At 39.6% G+C, this 18,819-nt stretch overlaps 1 protein-coding gene across 2 annotated transcripts; it reads right to left on the bottom strand.

The window, feature by feature from the left end:
• Positions 1 to 398: 398 nt before the first annotated feature.
• Positions 399 to 18,649, bottom strand: myp (major yolk protein). 2 transcript variants are annotated; one of them, NM_214575.1, is given in 25 exon segments: positions 939 to 1,329; positions 2,022 to 2,127; positions 2,843 to 3,063; positions 3,624 to 3,807; positions 4,288 to 4,488; positions 4,895 to 4,990; positions 4,992 to 5,030; positions 5,032 to 5,081; positions 5,083 to 5,189; positions 6,045 to 6,191; positions 6,816 to 6,984; positions 7,618 to 7,752; positions 8,403 to 8,600; positions 9,213 to 9,381; positions 9,902 to 10,013; positions 10,213 to 10,371; positions 10,784 to 10,945; positions 12,018 to 12,311; positions 12,702 to 12,877; positions 13,483 to 13,665; positions 14,339 to 14,570; positions 15,179 to 15,299; positions 16,151 to 16,439; positions 17,103 to 17,282; positions 18,557 to 18,649. In NM_214575.1, coding segments are annotated over 25 exon segments (4,044 nt in total). In that variant the 5' UTR covers positions 18,621 to 18,649; the 3' UTR covers positions 939 to 1,079.
• Between the last annotated feature and the right edge of the window lie 170 nt (positions 18,650 to 18,819).

Genomic DNA, 18,819 nt, shown 5'->3' with positions numbered 1-18,819 from the left:
ATTTCTCTTTTCTTTATTACCCATCCTCCGTCTCTCTCTCTCTATGACTATCCCTTTCAAGAACTCACTTCCTCTCTCCCTCCTCTCTTACTCTTCACTATTTTCTCTCTCTCTCTCTCTATTACTCCTTTTCCCTTCCTCTTCCTCCCTCTTTCACCATCTTTCTTACTCTCCATCATTCTCTCTCTCTCTCTCTCTCTCTCTCTTTCTCTTTCTCTCTCTCTATATGTATATATTTCATTTTTGTCAACCTTTGCACAAATTCAAATGGGAGGACAGTAATAATGTACTAAAGAGATACAGTAATAGAGCTTCACATCATCGTTTTACAAGTATTTACATTAATCATTCACCTGCTTTTCCTCTATGTAACACAACAAACCAAAAGAAGAATTTTGTTTATAGATATATTCAATGCTACCATAGCAATTGATTTTTTATGGCTCTTCATCAAATTACAAGATAATATACTTCAAATACATTTATAATTTGATACTGCATAGAGTAAGTTCTAAATAATATCAATAAAATTCATTGCATGATTTCCAATACTGAGGAAAATGATTGCTTGCTTTTTTTTCTCAATAACATGAAGGCAAATGGAATGCATCAAGGCAATATTTTGATACTCTCATTTGAACGGGAAACTAAAAAATGTATTTAAAACATATTTCATTTGATGTTTTGTAAAGAAGGGAAAAAAGTTGAGGATACAATGCAACAATATCCAATTAGATTGGAAAGCATTATTTCTATAAAAAAAGAATGTGGGACATTGAAGAATGAAGATATTACGACTGCATTCATTCACAAGTTGACATAACTAGAAAATGTTTCATATCCCCGATAATCGGCTTACAAAAATAGAAAAGTTAAACATATCTTCCTGACAATTATACTGCCATAAAAAATAAGAAAATACCAACTGGGTAGATTTAGTCAGCCTACCGTAATGATAAATGTTCATAAGAAAGTTCTAAAGCTTTCTGATTTATAAATCAAAGGATTTTAAGATCCAGAAAGTTCCATATATAGCAAGTCATGTAGTGGTTCCGTTTAATTCTAAATCTTGGGGCGGTTTAATGGTGGTGATCGACCAATTGTTGCTTGCGTTGCATGATCTGGCGGAAGCGGTCCACGCGAGACTTGGCGTTGGCTCCGGTCTCTGGGACGACGCAGGAGCCACTGGTCTTGTAGCCCTGGAACCTCTCAGGGAGCCAGCTCTGGCCGTTCCAGACTGTCTCACAGGTCTTGGTGATGCTGGCAGAGTCCATCTGGACCTGGACCTCGGGGTCTACTTCGGAGTTGACCTGAGACAGAATTCCGGGGCTGTAGATGGAGGTCATTCAGAATAAGACGTAATGATTAACCAAGGATACAACATCTCAGAAACACTTTCAAGGAAATAACTCTAGGGAAATAGTTCACCAATTATTCAGGGATACCAATTGGTTTGGACTCAGGAAAAGTCCAAGAGTTCATTTTGACTTGAGTCCCAGGGACTATTTGGAAGTTGTTCTGAGACATCCTAGGGTGGTAAAGAGAATCTATACAGAAGAAGAATTATGATTTTACTCTCGATACAACATTCCAGTAATCACAAAGAATACAACTATATGGCAAAAGCTGATGCTTATTGAAATCTGCAAATCAATTTGGAACAGCTCAAAAGAAAATCACAGAGTTGGCAATTGGCATTCGACAATTAACTTTTGAAAAGTTCATAAATGTTTTCATTCTTTGTATGGTTTTCCTCTTCTTTCAATGAATTGTTTCTCTCGTTTATTAAAGTGCCTTTATTAAAGTCAGGCTCAAACAAGGGGGGACTTCACCTTTTAAACCTCAGTCACATCACCAGGCCGACTCCAAACCGATTCCCAACCGACCAACATTCGGCCATTTGGTATAACGTAACTTTTTGTTTGGCCTGTTATTGGTCCGGTGTTGGCCTCGTCTGTGTGACTGAGGTACTGTATAACACATCACAAACATGAGAAATAAGAGGAATGGATAATACTTACCTCGGCCTCTCAACAACAACAGTCTGGACATGCTCAACGATAATAGAATGGTTTCCAAGCTCAAAGTTCTTGTTCAGGGTATGGTCGTAGAAGTAGGAGTTGTTTCCTAGGGGAAAAACATTGCGAGGACATTAAAACCTTGCAAACTGACAATACTATATGAATACAACCATTTAACCTAACTCTTTTGCGAGTTAAGAAAGTAGTCCAGAACCAGGATTGAATTGTTTTCAATCCGTAAAAGCTTCTTGTTGCAAAATAGGTGTTGTTAAATTCCTAAAATTTCCTGATGTACCAATACACTTTTCTGGAAAATGGAAGCAACTTCTACATAACATTTGCAAAGAAACAATTTAACATGTAGGAAAACACCTAAGAACATACAAATATTGGATATCAAGAGTATGTTGAGCATCTACTATCAATCAAAATTATCTTTTCCTTATAAGCATGCACTTTAGGTTTCAAAACGTTTCTGAGTATATTTGATATGAAAAAGGTGCAGAAAATGTCATATAGATGGACATGATAAGCTGGGCCCAGTTTCATAAAACTGGTAATCAATAACAAGTTACAAGCTACTGTTATAAGCTACTGAAATCAAGGCACCTGATTGGCTGAGAGCAAATTTGTCATAGGAATTTAGCAGTTGTTAGAGATAACAAGTTTTATGAAACAGGTGCCTGGTTCACCTACAATATCAATGACAAGTTACAAGCTACTGTTATAAGCTACTGAAATCATGGCACCTGATTGGCCGAGATCAAATTTGTCATAGAAATGTAGCAATTTTTATAGATAACAAGTTTTATGAAACCTACCCCAGATAGGGATTTGTCTGTAGATGTCCTGCTCTCCTGTGAGCACGTATTTGTTGGAGACATCGGACCACATGTTGTCCTCGGTGAAAGAGGTGTTGTATTCGATCATCTCCTCACATGGCATGCACTCGCAGGCAACAGCAGTGATGACTGGTTTGAGGTAGCCGAAGCCATTGTCGCACTGGAAGTCGGCCATCTTGCGCACAAACTTGCTTGGGCGGCTACAAGAGAAAAGGTATGTTTGATGCAAATTTGAAATACAAGTCTACATGAGTGCTAGATCCTTATGGCAAGCTTTGCAAAAAAAAGAGATTAGTATTGCGTCAACTGAAAAAAAGTCAAGACTTTAAATTCCGGTAATAACACACTAACTTTCACTCCTACCCCCTCTTATCCCTCTAAAATGACTCTTCAAGAGGTAGTAAGTTGGGTAATTCCAAATTGGATGCCAGCACTGGGATAACCAAATAAGTATCTGAATTTGTTATGAACTCTAACCCCTGTTGAACCCTGACAACCGCACATCCTGAGCAATCATACCCTAATTTGGTGACAGCGGTGGGATACTCACAGAGATTACATTGTGAACCTGACAACTTTTTGAGGACCCTTTCACTTAAGTCAATGGTGAGATAACCAAAGAGATGTGGTATACAACATGAATCCTATGGCCTGATGTCATCTCCAACCTGCATTAAGTATGGCACCATCTAAACTGGTGGCATGGTGGGATATCCCCAACGATTACCTCACAAACTCTACTCATGTTGGAACTACCTACCTGCACATCTTGATCATCTTGAACTGCTTGGCTCCGAAGCGACCGACACTGATCTTCTTCATCCTGGGTGTACCGACGCAGGTCACGTCCTTTACGATGGCCTGGCAGGTTTCGTTGCGCTGCTTGACGATGTTGGTGTAGGTCTCGCCGTAGCAGATGCCAGTCTGATCCTTGAACCAGTCATCTAATGGTATTAAAGATGACATAATTCTTTGGTCAAGCTTCAGAAGGCTTTTAGAAAGTAAAAATATGAATGACGTCTAGTGCAAGCCCAACCCAGAACTTCTTTTTATATTTCTGATCTTAGACAACAAGAACTGCACTTCAGAATAGTTTACAAGATCAGTTAAAGTTTATAAATGTTGTATGAATAACAGACATAATTAAGTGCTGGGACTTTATCTAATAATATCAGATACCGGAATATAAGATTGATTGTACTCAGGTTTAATCTCACACCAAACCAATTTTCATCTAGGACCAAGAGTAGGACTAGGTCCTCTATGAGAAGGGGGACTGCATAAACCATTTTTCATCTAGGACCAAGAATAGGAACAGGTCCTTCTGTAGAGAAGGTCCATTTTTCAAGGATTTAATAATGACTGATTGATTGAGATATAATCTTAGACCAAGGATAGGGCCAAGGATAGGACCAAGTCCTTACATGATGAAGCCTTGACGATGGCCTCCATGGAGCGGAGTGGCTTGGGTCCGAGGAAGGGTTGGTAGGATTGGTTCAGAGGGGCGATGGGAAGGAGCATGTCATAGTCCTTGCCCATGACGGTGCCTTCTCCAAAGAGGGCTGGGAGGGCGACAGACTGGTGGGCAATCATCAAGGCCTTGGTGATGTTCCAGCGCCAGCTTCCTGTCAACAACAATCAAAACAAAACCATAACAAAAATCCTTGATAGACAAGTTTGACTGTATTTTTATTTTTATACAGCAATTTTCCTGAAGATACAAAGCAATTTGTACGACACTTTTTTAAACCGATTATGAATGTACTATATCTGGATAGAGAGTGGCAAATGTAGATCAATGTCTTGAAAAAGGATATTATTGCCTTCACAATATACATACATAAACATTATGGGTACCCAGATTAAGAATAAGATTTATTTCCCAGGTTTTTTGTTTTGTTTTGGTTCTCTGTAGCTGAGATGTGAGACTGAGAAATTCCCAAGACCTTTTAAGTGTGGGCATCTATTCATCACGGAACTGCACCGACAATCTTCAAATCGACCCCAAAAAGGATTGAGCCCTGGACTAACCTGAGGTGTTGTAGGCGGTCACCAGGACGGGGTTCATCACCTCGCCAAAGTTGCAGACCTTAGCGATGTCCATGTTGACGTCGATCTCGACCACCTGGCCGTTGGGGCAGAGAAGACGGAGGTCGTTATAGGTGAAGCCCACCCTGTCGAGGAGGTCCGTGTCGCGGAGGGTCTGCTCGTCGAAGAAGGCCAGGTCGGCAACGCCGCTCTTGAGGCATCGAAGGGCGCCCTCATAGCCCTTGAAGTTGAGTGGGAGGTTGGAGTTGCAGGTCTTGGTGATCTCAGTCTGGTGATTCTGTTGGGTTCCATAAAAAAAAAATCCATGGTGAATATTTAACTAAGATTTGAGAATGTGATTTGTTACATGATATACTGAAGTATTTTTGTAATGTGATAATTTGAAATGGCTTTCTAGAATAATCTCTTTTTAAACAGGCAGAGTGCTTGACCATGTTTCATCCCAGTTTAGAATATGAAGTCACTGGACACCTTAAAACCTTACCATACAGATTCTTCAAGTGTAGAATTTAGGTGGTTAAGAGAGTGTTAGTAAATGAAATATGACATTCAAAATCTTTAAATTGGCACCGTGTAATTAAAGTGAAATGTATCATTCTTCAATACAGAAACCAAGAAAAATGAATAATTAATATCAAGATGAATCTGTCTTAGCTAAGCCTTTAACGCATTTCTATTCATGCCTTGATCTTTCCCTTTCACTTTCTTTTTGTCTCCCCTATTTCATTTTATCAGTCTGTTGATTTTGTATATATATATATATATATATATATATATATATATATTGTAATCAAACTCTATATGCGATGTTGTTAAAATGATATAAAGTAATAAAGTGCCTCGTATGAGGAAAAGAGAAAGAAAGAAAAAGAAAAAAAGAAGAAAAAAAAAAGGGAAAAAAAGGAAAAAAAAAAAAAGAAAAAGAAAAGAAAGAAAAAAAAAAAAATCATTTTCAATACAAATTCACTACAGTGTATGTTGAATCATTGTTCTATGCAGATTCCATCACTTTAATTGTAGCTCCTAGTTTGTTTTAAGAATAAAGATATCAGCAAATCAATGAAAACTATCCATGTTGCCAATTTGAATACAAAAAGCTGATTTGTTATCATGAGGATTTAATTTATCTAACCTTGACAAGGTCAAGGTAGGTGTGGACCTTGGGAGAAAGCCAGAGAGGGTTGGTGTAGCGGTTGAATTCGCGCTCACGGAGCTCCACGTTATCGAAGGGCTCGACGAAGGTCTGGGAGAGACGGGGGAAGTAGATCTCGACGTAGCTCTGTCATTTGGTGTTCAAAGAAGAGAGCAACCATGTAAGGGAAGAGGATAAAGAGGGAGAGAGTAAAAATATCAGTTAGATATGTGCTTTCATGACTTTTATTTAAGAATTCACTACTGTTTTCATATGCTTTAATCTATTTAAAGTAATTAATACATTCATTGTCTGCTCCAACAATCAGACTTCTTTGTAAACGTCCCATTTGTATCCTATTCTTGGTTTACAACAGAAGCTTTACACTACTAAAAATACATGAAGAAACATCACATTTCTAAACTCTATATCCTAGATGAGATAAAGCCTAGAGAAAATGTTGCCCGAAGCAATCATTGCACTAATATCCTTTGGCCAGATATTAACCCGCACTTGCTACTCTCCACCCAGGTGTTAAATTGGTACCCGGTAGGATGTGACCGTCATTGTTGGTCAAACATTCTTTTGAGCGTCAAGTAACGCCTGGCTGGAATAATCCCCAGGGAGTGGAGATTGTACACACAGTGTGTGCGGGCAAGTATTGAATCCAATGACCGGGGTAATAGTATATCTGTAAGGCGCTTAGAGACATTTGTTTAAGCGCTGTATAAAAGCAGAATATTATTATTATTATTATCATTGTCATCTTACCATGATGGCAGGGTGTTTGAGGACAGTGGTGATCTCTACATCCTTGAAGTCTGTGAGGTATGGAATGGTCTTGACGTGAGAGATGATCTCCTCAAGGGTGCTGATCTTGTCGCTACGGAGCTCCAGAAGCTTGCTGAACACATCCACCATCAGATGACCCTGGAATGTTCTGAAAAATTGGCAGAAAAAGAAGACTTTGGGGTTAGATGGTTCTTTATTAGAGGTTTTCGTGGTGAGAAGATAATGTATAAATATCATGGTGACACAAGTGTGGGTGGGTCCTTGCAAGGACTTTTATTGATTCCTTTGTGGAGGAGAATCAGGTCATAAAAGAACTAAAGTTCAATCAGATCAATGAACTACAATATAGCTTTGAAAATACTTCTGGAAAGCATTTTTTGATATCAGAACTATTTGGAAGGAATACTGTATGTAGGGGTTTCGTGGTCTAGTGGATATGTTTTTGGACTGTGGTTCACATGGTTCATGATTTGAGTACCACCCCGGCACTGCTGTCCTTTGGCAAGACATGAATCTACATTTGCCACTCTCCACCCAGGTGCTAAATGGGTACCGGTAGGAAGGAATTCCGCCTTGAATACCGTGAGGACTGAAATCGATAGCTAGCAGAGCCGGGGTAAAATTTTGAGCGACTTGAAGGGTGAATACGTGTGCTGAAAAAATATCCAATATTGTGATTATTATTATCATATTGGGGGAGGGATAGATAGACTGAAATTAAAAAAACATGGGAAGGAGATCAAGGCAGTTCAACTGTTTATCATTTTTTTTTAATACGTACTCCTGGATGACGTTTCCAAATGGATGATCCTTGTTCTGCAACCTCTGCTGACGAGCATCTTTCATCTTGTTGACGATATCGACCTTATCGGACAGTGTGCGGACGGCTTCGAAGTTGGGGAAGGAGTTGCTCAGACTGGTAAAAGAAATAAATAGAAAAAGAAAAACGATGAAAACGATGTGATCGGTCAAAGCAAAAGAGTATTAAAGTATTAAAGTCGCACTTCTTTTTTCAATCAGTGAAAGATTTTGTTTAGTTATTCTTGAACAAAAAAAGAATAAATTCAAACAAAAATATAATGTGATACATTGGTATAAAGGGATTTAAAAAAGAAGAAGATTGCATCACTTGTACATGTCTCAATTTAGTCTAGTAGTAACATAATTCTAGCCCTTACACTCTACCTAATAGTAGCCCTAAACCTAAATTGCATTAATTATGAGTTCTTCGGTAGGACAAGCCATAATGTTTGTCCTACCTACATGTAGCAACAACCATGATATGGAATTAGCATTCTGACGGTTGAAATACAATTATTCATAACAGGTTAATGACAAAATGTGTAATGTGGCACTTAACAAAGATCAGGGATGCCAGTTAGAATTGATCAGAGGGCCTGAAAATCACCTAGAATGTGCTATTTTGTACGAATAAAAGCCTAAACTATGGTCAGAACATAATTCACCAGGGCCTGAATTCATGCTATTGACTGAAAACTGGCATCCCTGAAAGATTTATACATTAAATTTGATTACATTAGGAGAATGGTCTATTGGATATCTTACCGGTCACGCAACATGTTCATCTTCTGCTTGCCCTCGGGTCCGATGGTGTCCTGGACACCCTTGACCAGGTCAGAGATACCCTCGACCCCTACGAGGTCATCGAGGAGTTCAACGTTCCTGGGGGAGGAGAGGTTTTGGTTGAAGATGTGCGAGGTCAGGTTCTGCTTCTTCAGCTCAATCAGCTTCTTGATGTCAAGACTATATAAGATTCAGGATTGAAAGATAGTGATAATAAGTTAATATGTTGGCTTAAAGTGATGAGTAGTGTTGCTGAAAGCTCTGTCTCTCTCTCTCTCTCTCTCTCTCTCAATCTCCTTCAAAGATTTTATTCAGGATTAAAAGACATTGATAAGTTGACTTAAAGTGATGAGTAGTGTTGCTGAAAGCCCTTTCTCTCTCTCTCTCCGTTTCTCTCTCTCTTTCTCTCTCAATCTCCTTCTAAGATTTTCCTCTCTCTATTTGCCTTTCAGTTTCAATTTTGCCTGTTTTGCTATCTTTCCATCATGCTTGTCTATTTTTGTCTTCCTTCCTTTTTTCAAGTCCCCCCCCCCCCTCTCTCTTTCTCCTTTTTTTTCCCCCTACATGCCCCCCTCTCCTGATCTCCTCGCCCCCCTCTAGCAATCTCTCTCTCTCTCTCTCTCTTCCTCTCTCTCTCCCTCATCTCCCGCTCCCCCTCTCTCTTTGTCCTCTCCATGCATTTCTTGCCCTCCCTTGAGCTATCTTTCTTTCTCCCTCTCTCTCTCTCTCTCTCTCCCCCCCCCCCCCCCCTTTATCTCTCTCTCTCTGCTGCCCCGATCCCCTCCATCTTACCCGGTAGAGACCTTCCTGTTGTAGGTGAGGAAGTTCCAGGTGGCGGGTGTGTTCCACAGGAGCCACTCCTGCCCGGTGAAGTTGTACATGTTGAGGGAGGAGAATCCCCAGTTCATCTCGCGGCCGAGGAGAAGATCAGAGTCCAAGCGCCAGGTCTCGGGCTCGATTTCTGCAAGAAAGTTAAAGGAACATATTGAATAGAAAGTACAAAATATTAAAGTAAGAATTCCAGAATTGGGACTTAGCAAAGAAAGTGAGCAAGACAGAGAGACACACAGGATAACAATGAAAAGTAAACGTTTTTGTATAGCGCATAACACATGGGCGTAAACAGTAACTGTGTATGAAAATATAACATTTCCCCCATTAAGATTTTGTCATAGTTTGTGGGACATAATATAAAGACTTTCTACTGGTATGCAGAGTCCTTTCTGCTTTATACTGTATTAACAATTCAGTTTATTGTTTGCCATATTTCACATGATACAAATATTACAATATAAAAACAATTCTTTGTGAATCATAATCACACAAAAGGAAATGAGATACATATTACAAATGTAGTTATTGATCTAGTAATATATCAGCTTTTACAAGAAGAAGAACATATTTATTTGATAATGAAATATGAAAGCGATATATTAACGATTCTATGAGATATGATGGAGCAGACTGATGTTTGTGTTTACCTGGGACGCAAGTGGCCTGGAAGTACCTGTTGACAGACTCAAAGACGGATCCGATACGTGGGATGGTGCCGTTGGCGAGGAGATAACCAATGGGGCTGTGGAAGGCTGAGAACTGTAAAATGGGAAATGTTTTGAGCATACATAAATGAATAGGAATGACTGATCTTTACTTGATGGTTATCTCATCAAATCAGCTCTAAATTAACATAAGAAAAGGAGGACCATGGGGTACCAATGGTCACCGATTAGGCATTGCTTGCAATATAGAGGGCGCAATTAGCTATAAGTAGTGCAGTGGGGCTTTAACTTACATTCTTGAGACCAGCAGAGCAGATCTTGAGCTTCCAGAGGTCCTTGATGTACTTGGGTTGTCCTTCAGGAACGCTGAGAAGGCCTGGGAACTTGGCGAGGGAAGACCTCTTGATGACTGCCAGGGTCCTGGTGTAGGTGTGGTTCATGGTTACGCTGTCCTGCGAATACCAAGAAATGGAAGGAGAAAAATATAACGTTACAGACAGAACTTTCAAGTATTTACAGAGTTTGAAGGATCTATAAAGAAAATACAGACAGTTATCACTGTAGCTGATGTTTCTGATGGGATATCGAGGTCTACACTTTCATACTGGACTGAAATAATTAAATGCCTTACCCGCACTCCTTAACCATAACTCTAAATCTGACATACAATAAAAATGCAATACAAGTCCCAACTCAATAACATGGACAACATAGAAACTGGACCAAATGTTGCTTGAGCAAACTATTTATACAAAAATTCACATCTGTGACAAAATGACAAGCTTGAAGAAGTATCTTTCACAAAATAAACGCTAGAGCAATTAAAGAAAACCTGGAGCAAATGTTGGATCAGCGAGCACTTACATTGCGGTGGACGGACATAAGAGGGTCGAGCAGGAACTCCTTGCCAGCGATGAAGGTCTCCATTGGGTTGGCCTTGAAGAGGTCAGCGGTGTTGTTGTGGACGGCTTGCATACATTCAATGCTGGAGTTGGCAAGGACACAGCCCCAGGCAACCTTCTTGACCTGTAGATCAGGAAATGGAGAAGGGGACTTAACTTTACCAGGTGTCTAGGACACACACTGGTCAATGAAAATTCATGTTCCGCAAAATGGGATCATAAATCTGACGCCAGGTTTGAAACAGTAGTCTGTTACAAGCCAGAAGGGCATTAGCTCATATCAATCTACACATAGCAACAGCCCTTCTAGGCCCAAACAGAAGATATGAATGTAGTCTTATAAAAATATTGTTATCATTGTTTCAATCCATATGAATTTTCAAAAATCCACTAAAAATGACCCCCAAAACACTTGGGTTTGAGAACCTGCAAGAAAAATCTAAATATAGATTTGCAATTGGCAGGAGTAGAATTGAATTTCCAGTTGTGTCTATCGAGTACATGCTTTACAAAAGGTATCAAGTGTAAGCTAATTAAGATACCTTCTCAATGGTGCCTGCCAACTTCAACTGTTACCTTTGGAACATTCTCTTTGGTGCCTATAGTTCAAGCTTTACCTAAGGCACCTCCTCAATGGTGCCAACTAAGTTATTGAGGTACCATCTCTGTGGTACCTGCCAAGTTCAACTGTTAACTTTGGAACATTCTCTTTGGTGCCTACTGAGTTCAAGCTTAACCTAAGGCACCTCATCAATGGTGCCTACTAAGTTATTGAGGTACCATCTCAATGGTGCCTGCCAAGTTTAACTATTACCTTCTCTTTGGTGCCTACTGAGTTCAAGTTGTACCAATAAGGCACCTAATTAATGGTACCTACTTAGTTGCTGAGGTACCATCTCTGTGGTACCTTCCAAGTTCGAGCTTTAGATGAGGTGCACAAACCTTTTCTATGGTGCCTATTTACAAGTACAAGCTTTACCTAAGGCAACTTCTCTTTGGTGCCTACTGAGTTCAAGCTATAAGGAACCTTCTTGATGGTGCCTACTATTAAAGTTATGAGGTATCCTCTTTATCTTTATGGTGCCAGCCAAGATTAAGCTTTACCTAAGGTATCTTCTCAGTGGTGCCTACCAAGTTCAAGCTAAACCTAAGGTACCTTCACTATTTTAACTCTGTCAAGTTCAAGTTTAATTTACCTCTGGGATGTTCTCAGCAATGCCCTTGAAGCGGCGGCAGGCTTCGTACTCGGTAACGTTGGTAATGCAGATCTTGGCACGGGGCTTGGGCACCAGTTTGGAGCAGACGTTGTAGGCAGCATAGACTTCGCCAGCGTAGACCTTGCTGTCGTCGACGATCTTCATGGTGTTGGACTCTTCCAGGAAGATCAGGTTCTTGTTGAGCGGCTTGCCGGTCATCTGGCACTTGCCACAGTCGTAGACGGACGAGTCAAAGATGTTGAAGTTGACATCTCGGTCAGTGTTGCCATAAAGCTGGGGATGGTTAATTGAGAGGGGGGTCAACTTTCTTTCTTCATTTCTTCATTCTTTCTTTACAGTATTGCCCAACAGACTTACTTTCTTTCTTTCTATATTTCTTTTCTAACATTGTTACCCAACACTCCTAAAAGGGGCAAAACATTATAGATTTTTGTCATGAAAAGAGGGAGAGATAGAGAGAGAGACAAGTTTTCCTTACTATCTACTTTGCTGAGAGAGGCGGTTATGGATGGTATTTGTATTTATCTTTGTCAATAATTAATTTCAAAGAGTTTGGTAGTATATTTCATCTATCTCTTCATATGTTAACAATAAATTCTATGCAATTCAAAAGAATCCACTACAAAGCTATTTCCCCCCCCCCTCCCATCCTTATTTAAATACCTCCATCATCTTTACGACGAGGGTCTTCATATCAGTCTCCTTCTGCTGGGTGTTGTTCTTGTTGATGAAGATGGTGGGGCGAGCGGTGTGGCCGACGTGGCATGTGACGTCGGTGAAGATTTCCTCGTCGAGAGGCCTGCTCTCGTCACGGCAAACAACCTGGAAGTTGTCCCTCACTGAAAGTCAGAAAAGATTTGAGATGAAGTTGAGAATTAGTAATGCAAATACATCATAAAATAAACTAGTGATCTGGAACAAGTGGGAAAGGTTGGTTATGTTAGCACATTGGAATAATGAGTACTGGGACGTTTTGAAATGGTCCGACAAAATGGAAAGACATCGATTAAATCTTGCTGAAGATTTCAGGCACGTGTTGTACACAGAAATGGGTGTATGGGACTACACACCAAAGTTTGGTCCAGAGGTTACACCGTTTGGCTCTTGAAGGACAGCTTTGGAAAGAGCACAAGTGTCAGGTCCTTCTTTAACTCATTCATTCTTTTATTTTTTCTATCACTGTTAAACTCACTTCAGCCTACATGAACAGCTGCTCTTCATGCAGTGGCAGTAAGTTCCATGTGGGTCCTATCTGAATTTAGTTTGTTTTAAAGTGTGTATAATATACCTAGAAAGCTATGAAATAATTAACAGAATGCAATTCCTTGCTGGCCAAGCTTCCTTTCGCGGTCACAAAAATGAAATAAAATCACGGCCGCCTCCTGAAAAAATGGAAGAAACGATCACATTCCTCGGCATCAGTCGTAACTTATGAAATACTCACCATTTGGATCACTCATGATCTTCTTGATGACCTTTTGGTCGACGAAGGTGACCTGTCCCTTGCCCGACTCGAGGCAACTGAGGGCTCCCTTGATGCCGGAGTACTTGTACTGCTGATCCTCACACAGAGTGACGAGGCTAAGAGGGTAGGTGCCGTTCTTGTTGTAGGTCTTGTTCAGGACACCTTATAGAAATGAAAGATTTGCTTTTAAAGAACTTTATTCAATACCATGTTGGTACTTTTTTGAGAGGGCAAGTGCCAGGTCTTGTTCAGCTACGACACCTTAGAAAAGAAAGATTTATTTTTTAAAGAACTTTATTCAATACCATGTTGGTAATTTTTTGAGAGGACAAGTGCCATTCTTTTTGGAGGTCTTGTTCAGGACACCTTAGAAAAGAAAGATTTACTTTTAAAGAACAGTATTCAATACCATGTTGGTAATATTTTGAGGTTAAAGATAATCTATTGGTTTCTTTCTTGAAACGTTCTTGGACTTTTGCTCTGGACCCATTAATTTGAAAGGCTGAGAGGGTAGGTGCCTCAAACACAGCCATTTAGAATTATGCTTTTGATATTAAAGAAATACATCCTAATCCTAATCCTAGTCCTAATCCTAATCCTAATCCTAATCCAACATCAATCTCACCTGGTACACAGCTCTCCTGGACAAAGTCAGAAAAGCTCTCGATATGGTTTGAGAACAGCCATTTAGAATTATGCTTTAGCTATTAACGAGGATACATCCTAATCCTAATCCTAATCCTAATCCAACATCGATCTCACTTGGTACACAGCTGATATTTAAGAAAATATAGCTTAATCCATAATCCTAACCCTAATCCAACATCAATCTCACCTGGTACACAGCTCTCCTGGACAAAGTCGGAGAAGCTCTCGATGTAGTTTCCGGTGACGGGAATAACGCCCTCTTTGATGAGATTGCAGACAGGGTCGGCAAAGCTGGCTGGCATGTCGATACCGGCGTGGCACGTGGTCTTGTCGCGGAGCTCGGCGAAGGTGTTGGGGTTCACGAGGCGGGATGACTTGAGGGCAAAGGTCACATTCTGGTAATGCTTCAGGATCTGGATCTATAATTCAATTCAATTCAATTCAATTCAGTTTATTTCGCAATATGAAAATCAAAGTATACAAGGTAACAGCCAATTTTCAACTATATTTACTGGTACAAAGGTTATAAGCGGGGCTTTTCAAGAATGTTGCGAAAACCTGTAGAGTTGGATCGCAATTGATAGTGAGAAAAAGACATAACGTCAGGCCTGTAATCTACTTTATATTCGAACCCGACCCAGGTTTCATTCCAATCTAACTGAAGTGTAACAAAACAATTTGCAACTGGTAACACACAATGGATATGCAACTCACAGTCAGATTTAGGGGAGGGGGCACAACTGGCCCATGCACCCCTTTTAAAACCAATTGGTATACACAAACAGGTGTTAAAATCACTGCTACACCCCCTCCCCCTCCTTTTTTTTTAAATTTTAAATCCCAAAAGGCATAAATGAGCAAAGTGATAACTTTTTGTTGCTTGTTTGTTGGAAATTCCTGTCATTAATTTGCACTAAAAATATTGTGATAGACCATCTTTACATGCACATCAGCTATATTTTGGAACTGTATCAGCCCCCCCCCCCCCCCACAAACCCCTGGATACGCCCCTGATCCCACTAATTACCTCTGGTTGTTGATCATTGATGGTGGTTTCATAAGCGATAGGTTTCAGGTTGAAGGTGGTGTTGGCAGAGTAGACCTGTCCCTCACGTGTGGTCATGATGTCAGCCCATCCTTGCTCAATCCTACAAAGACCAGAATAAATCAATTCGAGGGTTCAGGACACAAAGATGTAACTCCATATTTTGCCAAAATGAGTATTTGATATCAAAATGTTCAGAAAAATGTAGGCCGTCCAGGAAACACAAAGACTTAACTTCACCCAACACCCCATTGAAGTCGATGGCTAGTGAAACATACATGTAGACTTAACTCCTTAAAGCCCAAGCGCTCAGTGACACATTTTTTCTCAAAATAGCCAAAATGGAGTTACGTCTTTGTGTGACTGACCCACTTGAATTATTATATACCACATCAAATCAAATTTGAATAACCCTTTCAATACTACAATGCCATAGGCAATTTGAAATGCCCAAAATTTTGATACAGTATACAGTCCTTTTGGTAAAAGAAAAGATTGGAGATTCTTCATAACAAATAAATTGTAAAATGGGTATGCAGATAGTGGTATTAGTATCTGATATTATGTGGCATAAAACTCTGTCCCGATTTTTATGTTACACACCATATTTAGAATATTAAGGCATTTGAAGAGCCAAGCTTTTCATTGAACATTTTTTATCAGATGTTCTTCCACACTTGCATAATACAATGATAATTAATGGTCACAGATTATTTTTCACCTCTTCCCAGAACTCGATCAACCTTCTCTTTAAAAACAACTCAACTACAACACCTCTACTTAAGACAACAAACGTGGGACCCGTTTCACAAAGTCTTTTTTCAATGACAAATGACAAATACTAGTGACAAATCTGCTGATAACCAATCAGAAGCAAGGATTTCAGTAGCTTATAACAACAACTGTCATTTGTCACTGATGACAAGTTTTGTGAAACCCCCCTCATGGACTCACCAGAACATACACTGCTCCTGGGAGGTAGCCTGGGTGCACTTCCATTGCTTCCTGGGGACCATGTTAGGGCTGTAGGTGAACTCGCTGACCATCCTCTGGCACTTGGTCATCTGGCAGCGGCTCGAGACGCACCATCTGACTGTGTCGGGGGAGGGGGTGGTGCGGCGGCGCTGATCGGGGGCGGGGTACAGACCCACCTTACGGATGAAGTCCTGGGTCTTCTGGATGGCCTGGCGGACCTCGTCCACGCTCTGTCTAGGTTGCTCCACACCGACCTCCACATCAACATCTGTGGGTGATAATGAGGGTTAATCATAATAATAATAATAAATTGTTTCTTTTATAGCGCCATCTAATTTAGAACTGATCAAAGCGCTTTACAAAACAAACAAATCAATGAATTAAAACTAAACAAAAATATGATAGAAAATGTATTACAGTTAATTACAATGTGAATAGGTGTGCTTTACAATGCAAAAGGTAGAAAAATCATATAATTTTGTTCAGATTCGCAGATGATTAACACTTGAAATAAAAACATCAAAAAAAAAGTTGTTGTGTGGATTTGTAGGTAAAAGGCAAATAAGCACTTTGATCTGTATAGTGGCAACCAGTTGAACAGTAAAAATCTCAGTTTCCCAAATAGCCAATTTGCAACTTTCAAATCTTCATCTAACAGTAAACTGGATGAGTTCACATATTTATGTTGACATTAATGTTGCACTGGGTTCATTCACACAGAGAGGATGGTTAAGGCATAGGCCTACATAAGGCATCAATGGGAATGTTCACATTTCTCTTTTAATGTTTCACTAGGTATGTTCATACAGGGATATCAGAGAGATCGGAGATTGATGTTTTAAATTAAATCAAATAGAAGAAGAGAGACTTTTCAATTTTACATCTTAAAGCAGATCCTTGCATTTCCTTGATATTTTAAAGTATTTCTTACCAGCTGGGATTGGAGGAACACAGATCCTGATGTCGTTCTCATATTGGCAGCACTTGTAGTTTTCCTGTCCTTGGCTGTTGCAGTTCCAGTCCCAGGTTAATCCATACACGTAAGAGCAGCGTGTTGCTTCAATCATGACCTGATCACTGGGTTGAGGTGGGCAAGTTCCGGGCCTCGAGCCTGATGATTAAATAAAGAGAATGATTTAATAAGGTTTATTGCCATTTGGTCTACAAACTACCCATTTTTTTTACAGTCTTTACAGTCTGAATGTTCAACGTTTTTACACTTATGATGAATCAATAAAAAGTGGCCTGCATTTCATATTTTCAAAGTATAGATCCAGATCTAGTTTCTGCTGACTTTCTAGAAATAGAATCTCAGAATCTCAGAATGGTATTTAGACATTGCTTAGAAGCACTAAGGTCTAGAGGTGGTGTCGCTTCCATGCAATGTGCATTTTAAATTGATGCATGGTTCTTTTGGAGGCATAGTTTAAAGGATTGTGTAGAGTTCAGGTTTCTGACGCCTGGCGGGATTGCTCATTTTAATTTATATATTTTCACCTTTATCAATTTTAATTTCCTTAAAATATAATAATTAAGAAACTATGTGAACTACTTGTACAATCACAACTATATTCTAGACTGATTATGATAGGAAAAATCTAAGGTTTAAATTAAGAAATGGTCCATGAATTTGTTTTACAAGAACAAAAGCCAACAACGAAACAGTAACATAAATTCAAACGAAACCCGACACGAATTTCAATGGGTGGGGCTTTAATCAATCAGTTTCATACACACAGCCGGGTCACAGCATGGACAAAAACAATAAAATCACAAAATTCCTACATCCATAGACATTTTACCATCGTTGAAATCATCAGCAAATTAATTATGTGATAATTGAATACCTCATCAATACGTTAAACGTTACGAACATTGAAAATCAAACCTGTTTATTGCAGCCGCATGCCGCAGCAGCCTACAACTTAGCTTCGTTATGATTGCGAGGTTCGCTGCCCTCATGCGGTCTGTTTTTAAAAGTTTGACTCTCTACTTCCTATCAAAATATCTTGGATACAGTTTTCTTAGAAATTTGATTTTAAATTAATTAAAAAATTAATAGGAAATAAACATATAAAATTAAAATCATATAGATCTAGGTCTACTCCCTAAAGATTGTATATCTGTCTCTTCTGGGGGGGGGGGGCAATATATTATAATGATGATTGATATCAAAAGATCTAACTAAAAAGAAAAACTGTTAGTTCTGATTTCTGAACATGCAAAATTATCCCCCTATTAACTGAACGCTTGTGGTATGATTTGACAAAGTTAACTGTATCTCAGAGGCATTATGATGCAGATAAGTTCTAAATACAGTCCATAGAAAACCAAACGATCATTTAAGTTGTGGTGTAGAATAGCAAAAGATTAAATGTAACTTACCCAACGAGCGGCTTGGCACGGCCATAGAACTGGCCACCAGGCAAAAGAGAATTGCAGCCCTCATGATGACAACTTCTCCGAGCTGAGTTGATGAAAATCGGCAACAAAGTCCTCGAATAATGCTCAAATCAGACACTGCCAAAGCCTGTCTGAAGCGCAAGATGAACATTTAATCAAAGATGTGGGGTTTATATAGGCTTTTGATTATCTTCATTTTCACAACATATTGCGCACGGCAAGGAACCGCCAGGGCTCCATCCCAT

The sequence above is a fragment of the Strongylocentrotus purpuratus genome, unplaced genomic scaffold (assembly GCF_000002235.5).
Source record: "Strongylocentrotus purpuratus isolate Spur 01 unplaced genomic scaffold, Spur_5.0 spur5_scaffold_4, whole genome shotgun sequence".
NCBI classification, from domain to species: domain Eukaryota; kingdom Metazoa; phylum Echinodermata; class Echinoidea; order Camarodonta; family Strongylocentrotidae; genus Strongylocentrotus; species Strongylocentrotus purpuratus.
This window is presented reverse-complemented; position numbering and strand designations above follow the sequence as displayed.